Source organism: Buceros rhinoceros, unplaced genomic scaffold (assembly GCF_000710305.1).
Source record: "Buceros rhinoceros silvestris isolate BGI_N320 unplaced genomic scaffold, ASM71030v1 scaffold13236, whole genome shotgun sequence".
Taxonomy (NCBI): Eukaryota; Metazoa; Chordata; class Aves; order Bucerotiformes; family Bucerotidae; genus Buceros; species Buceros rhinoceros.
In genome coordinates, this window is record NW_010418167.1 from 34,364 (window position 1) to 41,430 (window position 7,067).

General features: G+C 38.4%; 1 protein-coding gene across 1 annotated transcript in view; it reads right to left on the reverse strand.

Annotated features, from left to right (window-relative positions):
• Positions 1 to 76: 76 nt before the first annotated feature.
• GLCCI1 (glucocorticoid induced transcript 1) overlaps positions 77 to 7,067 on the reverse strand; it is a 49,284-nt gene continuing 42,293 nt past the window's right edge. The window contains exons 8-9 of the mRNA XM_010138432.1: positions 1,549 to 1,669; positions 77 to 492 (exon numbers count right to left, since the gene is read on the reverse strand). Coding sequence (XP_010136734.1) covers positions 144 to 492; positions 1,549 to 1,669 — 470 coding nt within the window. The 3' untranslated portion in view covers positions 77 to 143. The remainder of the gene's footprint in view (positions 493 to 1,548; positions 1,670 to 7,067) is intronic.

Here is a 7,067-nt window from a genome sequence, read left to right on the forward strand (position 1 = left end):
ACGCTGATGAGTATTTTTTTTTTTTTTTTCCAAATGCTGCTAAGTATCCATGTTGTTCTGAAAGGTTGCCACCTCATGCAGATGGATCTGAGCTATTATCTCCACAATCCTTGTTTCCAGGCAGAGGCCTGCTCCACCTCAGTCTAGATTAACACATAGCTCTGAGGAGAGGAATGGTCTTCAGTCTGAATTTCTTGCAGAAGCGGCTGCTGCTGTTGGGATGGTTGCTGTACTGGGACCTCTGTAGAGTCCATTGTGCTGGTGTCATCTGACAGAGATGAGAAAGAGACCCGAGATGAAAGCTGCTCAACAGTTAGGGTGCTCAAAGCTGTGCTTTGACCAGAGTTTGGAGAGTTCTTCAGTGTCAGGTCTGAAGCGGGAAGGAGAGGGCCCAGAAGTTTTACAGGACAGAAAGCTGATCCGGTTGGGATGAAATTAACCTTGTTTTTGTCAGGACATGAAAAGAGAGGGGCTGAGACAGGCTGACGAGACCTACAACAAGAAAAAAAGATTATATACCTGGCCAACCAAGATGTTTTACACATCATGAACTTTGTGGTTCTACATGTTGCTAAAATGTGAATGACAAGGAGTGGGATTAATTGGACAGAGGGGCAAACATCTTCCATATTGGTAGTCAGCTAACTGATCCACAGCGTTAAAAACAGTACCGTCACAAAAATGACTGGGTAATTACTGGATAAACATGCAACCTCCAGCAAGAAAATTCTGCACTACATATGTACATGAAAAAATGCCGCGGGAATTTAGAATGGCACAAATTCTGTAATAAAGACAATGCAGCAACAACACGTCTAGTCATATTAAATCCCTTTGACAGCTCTCCTTTCCCACATTCCATAATTTGTCTGGAGGAAGCCTCCACAACCCAACATTGCTCCTTCACCATCCAGCAGGCAGTGAATGCTGTTAGAGCAAGAAACGTGCCCTCCTGAATTCCTTCATCCACAGGAGCTAAGCATGCCACCTCGACAGCATGTGCTCAAATACTGCTGGGTCTAGGGGAAAAACGACACGAAGTCCAAGAGTTTAACATCCGATTTCTTGCTCAGCAAAAATACTGAGCAAAGTCTATGCCCTAAGTATACGACTGTCTACAAGCACTTTACGTATCTTTTGTTCCATTTTTTATCTTTTATACATACCAAGACGTAACCTATGCTTGAAACTTAAAGAATTATGACAAGAAGAGTTTTTGTTTTAAGCCATAAATGTTCAGAAAGTTAATTTTAAAAAAATATATGGAAAGAGGTTTATAAATGCTTAGGAAATTAAGTGTACCCTATCTTTTCTGCTTGGATTTTTGTTGCCTTTTATAAATGCACAAAAAGAGTTCAAGCATAAAAGACTCCATTTCCTCTTCAAACCAAGGTGAACACTTCAACTTCTCATCTGTACAAATTCTAAGAATAGTTTGCTCCTGAAAAACTCATCAGCTGGAATAGTTTATTCATCTGCAGTTGAATAGGCTCAGTAAACAGGTTTACTGCTTTGCAGATACCAGCTGATACAAAAGGCATTACTTACGACATTTCCTCAAAGACCTTCACTCGCTCACATCCCTCTGGGGGCTCTCGTTTGAACATGTAGCTGTTGTTTGGTTTGGGAGATGAGGCATACTTGGGCAACGGTGAGCTACTCCCACTGTCTGAAAATTTAAAGCAGTTAATATTACTAGAGATTGAGAGTGCTTTTTAATTAAATTTGATTTCCAAACAAGATGCCTTTTAGCCGCTATGCCGGTTTGCTTCTACCACAATGCTTCCCTTATTGCAGGCTATTTCTAACACCCTTGTATAGTACATTTTCTTCTGAATAAAAGCTTCTGTGCAGCAGTAATCTATCATATAGCAACACACAACAGGAGGATATTTTTATCCAGAATGCTGCAACTGGAACAAAGCAGAGCTATGATCCTGGAAACAAATACATTCTTTATTAGGTATTTAAAAAAAAAACAAACCATAAACAAACAAGGTAATACGCGTAATACATGCAGAAGATTTATGAGTGGTGATGATAATACGCCTTCTCACTATATAAACACAGCTACTGAGAATGTGTGTATCCAGCACGTACCTTATTTTAAAATGTAAGTCTTCGCTGGAATATTGACCTCATTAGTCTCATGAATAGTTCGGAAGTTGCAAAGAAACAAAGCGTCATTGTAACACAGGTACTAACACCTCATCATTACAATGTCCTACCTTACTTGCTTCACAATCATGAAGTTAGTATCTGAAATAAAACTTCTACAATTCAGTTCTCTCACCACTGCTAACTATACAATAGAGGTAATTCCTCAGGACTCTAGCTGTCTGTGTGTATTTTATTAGATGCGCTTAGAACTCAAGGTGTGAAGATCTAGGACACAAGGCAATAGGCAGATTTCTTTGTGCTTCTTGAAGTTATAAGGGAGAAGGCTCAGCTCTGGTAATGACAGAAGAACAAAAGTTTGAGAAGTTAAGACTTTGAAAGGGTTCACCTTCACCACTCATCTTGACAACACGACATTCAGTGCATTAAGGAAATAAAGTAGGTACAAAAATAATGACCCACAGAAAATAAGCTTTCTGCATTGGCTTCTACCTTTTCAAAGAGCAACATCAATCTTGGGCCAGTGTTAGTTGCTCCTTGTTATTGGCTTGAGCTTACAATTGAAAAAAAATTTAATTAAATTGCAAGGTTGAATAGGATCCCCCAACTTACAAACACACTTTATTAGGAGAGAAGTAACAGCTCTTGTTTGAGCTCCTTTTGAGTCTTTCCACTGATGTGGGGTGCCTAGCCATTTCTAGGTCAGATACTTTTGTTTATTCTGCTGTCATTCATGTGTGCCTTTTCAGCAACCATGAAAAAAACAACAAAAGCTTCAAGCACTATGATCTAGACTCACCTAAGCATAAAAGGTTGTCCTTAACAGCCTGCATACAGTAACTACATCAACTTTTGTATAACCATGATTCAAATATGAAGGGTAACCATTAGACATTTTGAAACATCTCTGCTTCCTCTCACCACAAGACACAAATCAAATCAAATGTCACACTTCCTTTTGGAGATTTACTATGAGAGAGATGGAAAAAAAACAGCTGAAGTGAACCTCAGATTATTCTGCTCTTTCCCACTGTAGAGTGAACACAGAACTTCCATTTTCAGAATTTTAGGTGTTAACTGGTACAAAGGCAGAAAAAGCTTAGCGACAATACAGATATTTGCCAAGCTGGGAGCATGATGGTCTTGTTGGCATCTTTCCACTGTTGGCTCACATAGCTCATTCCAAACACAGAAATCATTAACAGAATCCAGACAGTTTGTTTCCTCCTTCTAATATTTAAAATTGAAGATCCAAGTTTCTATTTTAAAAATTTGAGACATAAAATGTGCTACTGTTCATTCCATCAAATAGTGGAAAACTCTGAAAGTACATCCAAGGAAAGAATCAAACTGAATTCAAAGTTAAGTCAGCTCTTGGAAGATTTAGAGTCTTGTCTAGCCAGTTCAGTTTTCAGTCAAGTTTTCAGTTTATTTAGTCCTGTCTGGCTGAAACTTTCTATATAAGACAGCTGTTAAACAACTGAAAGAAAATTATATTGTAGAATTTAACCATTCTGTTTCTCACTTGACCCTCCCTGCTTTTAAGGCTTACTAAGTTGTTAGCCCTTCATTTTGACCAAACACATACCACACTACTATTTGAAAAATGTGTGTGATTATTAGTAGGTTCACACGTACAAGCGTGGTGTTGGATCCACACGTACAGCAGCAGTGTGGGAACGGAAGGGTACTGGGAAAACAGGCCACGAGCTAAAGTGGTAAGAGGAGAAATTTAGAACCTGCGTATCCTGTAAGCTCCCAAGGGCTAAACTGCCACGTTATTAATCCATAATGACACTGCAAATGTGTGTTCTCCGACTGTGCTATTTACCCCTTTCTTTACTGTCTCAGAGGCAGCAATGCATGAGCCTTGTGTCAGAGGACAGGTCTGCATCCTTCACGCTTCCACCAGTAGGGTGTGCTTTGCTGGCCTATTTCAGCCAAGTAATTAAATCTCATTCAGATGACAAGGATTGAGGATTAACAGATGTACCCTTTAAAGTGAGTTTTGTTACCATAACCACACAGCAGACTCTATGGAGCCTTCTTACACAGAATTTCTAAACATAAATATTCAAAATGGATATATTCTGTTATCTACAAAATGTTTGGTTGGAATTAAACACTAAAAATACTATTTTAACCAGAAGACTTAATACCACAAACTTTAGCTTGCATATCATAAAGCAACAAAGGAGACAAACTAAAAAAGAATCTATAAAACAATTTTTTCAGGGACAAAGGAAACAAGAAACTTTGTCAGTGAGCCTTGGGATTTGTTTTGATAGCTTCAAAAATACTTTTGTTTTTTCAGACTATCAAAGACTTCATATACAGTTTTCATTTTAAAAACTGTAAATCAGATGCCCAGAAGTTAAAAGTATCTTAGGTTCATCTTCATGAACGTGTTGCTTGTTTCCTGCTAATAACAGTGGGAATACACAATGCTACACAAAAGCACCTAAATCAGAATCCCTGAGAAACAGGTTATACGATCTATTTTTTGTACAGACACACACACATACACAGTTTCATCTGCTTACACCTTAGGATGCCTTTGAACTTTGTCCCAGCTGCTAAGTACGCTGCGCAGCACTCTGAATTACAGCCTCACGACCAGAGTATCATAAAACAGATCTAGTGGAACTGGTAGCTTTAATGCAGCAAGGTGGCTGCTTACCTTGCAATACGCTGTTATTTGAAAACAAAGTTATGAAGCCAGGTGCCATTAAAATACCCCCTCTCCCACCCTTCACTCTCTGCTCCAATCAATACCATTTAGGATCACTGCTCCATCCAGAGCATTATTATGGGCCTTTTCTGAACTTCAGCTTTCACTTTCTTTTGAAAAATTCAATAGATTTAGCTGCTTCTTGCAGAAATGTAAACCAAACAGCTGATACAGTCCAAAGAGCAGCTGGGAGGGCCTCAGGCCAAAGCGCAGCTTTGCACAGGAAATAAAAGATGCTTTAGAAATGTAAAGCAGCGCTGTGTCTGTACAGAGCACTGGCTCCTCTCACAGCTCCAGTCTCCCAGTCAAGCTACTAACCTTCCTTTCCCATTCAGCACCACACTCAGGAACACTCATGAAGCTGATAATTTCATTTTTTAATGGTAAAGCCAAAACTTGGGTTTAATCTGTCTGCATTTGGTTATATAATGCATTTTTCAAACCTTAACAGGCCTCACAGCAAACTCATAACAGTTTTGTTCTAGCTTCACAAAAACCTTTAAAACCAAGGTCCAAAAAACTTTGAGTTCGTTTTATAAGGCGGTTAACATTCACTGTCTCTCAAAACCTGCTATTCCCTTGTAATTCCCGAGTTCCTCACTTAGCTACGGTTTAGCTATTTTGAAGATAACATTCAGAACAATTGGCCTGAGGGATCTTAATGATAGGAGAGTAAAGGGCGCCTTTCTGACTACACTTCTGCCACCTCTGAACAAACTACTTTCTCTTGGAAAACCACTACGCATTGTTCTACTTTCTATCTTGCCCTTAAAGAACAAACTTCTGATGAGCAATTCAAGCTTCTGTCTTTCATAAGCACAACATTAAGTACCTTTAATTTTAAAATGTAATTATATTAACTTTACAAAGATGGCTGTTTATCACCGTCATCTATACACAACTACTAAAGCAGACTTTTGACACAAACCTAGGATTAAAGCCAGCCTTAAAACCAAAACCCACAAATAACTCTCTCTTCACTGTGGAGTTCAGGAATAAATTTTACTCCAATTAGCTGTTTAAAAAAATCCAAGACAGGAGATAAAAACCCTTGAAAAGCATTAAGAAGGCTAGATGCACTATTTCAGACAGTATTCACTCGCTACTGCCAATAAAGTACCACTGAAAATTCCAATTCCTGTGATAACTGAGTAATAACTGCAAAAAGAATTATTCTTTTCATTTCCTTCTCTAACTTTTGTTTTTTATCAGGCCACATATGAACAAATTTACCTGTCAAGATATTTCCTTGTGTGCTAATACTTTAGTGGATGTCCCTACAGCAATTCAGTCTTAACAACGATTACACTTCACATGCATACTGTAAGAATGGGGGGGGAGGGGGAGCTGGTGTGTAACTAATATCTCTTATTTTTGGAGTGCGGCCAACTATCCTGTTGAGCTAAGACTTCTACTTACACCCACCCCCAAATCAGGATTTGGACAGGTGGATCAGTTTTTGCACTACTTCCTTTTAAAACCAAGACAGGAAAGCAATACTTTTCAGAAACAAAAAAACCACCCTATTATCTCTCCTGCTGTCTTCCACAATCTTATTCCCAAATTATTTTATGAATTATTAAACAGTGAATATTTACAGAAAAAAGCTAAACCTTACTTATAACCTCAAACTACTGCTGTCTTTAGCTCTAGTAATTTTACACTAATTCATTTGCTCTGTGAAACTTACCGTTCTTAGCTTGCCTGTTTTACCCAAACCCCGCATCCCTCCAAACTGAAGTCTGTGTTTCCAGCCAGCTGACCAGATGCCCAAGAACAATTTAATTAGGAAATAGTTTTCAAAAAAAAAAAAAAAGAACAAAAAAAACCAAAAAAACCAGTCCTTTACTCTGGTGCCTGTATTTTTATGCTACACGTTCTGTCAGTAACTCTTGCAACATACACAGACAAGTAATTACTCTCCATCACATTGTTCAAGCTCACATCTGATTTTCCAAATAGCTGCAAGTGGAATGTAAGCGTTCAGAAGCCAATACTTTTAAAAGCAGTCCAAAACTTCATCATCACCGTTTTGATCAGCAACTAACTCACCCATGATGAATATATAATCTACCACAAGCCTTCCTGAAACCTTTTTTAAACATAAACATGTTACAGTCTGAATTATTCACATTAGAAACTTCATAAATAGTTAAGACTGTTTGCTGTGCTCCTCTGACATATTTATGGAAGATGTTTGTGAAGTTTCACAAACAAG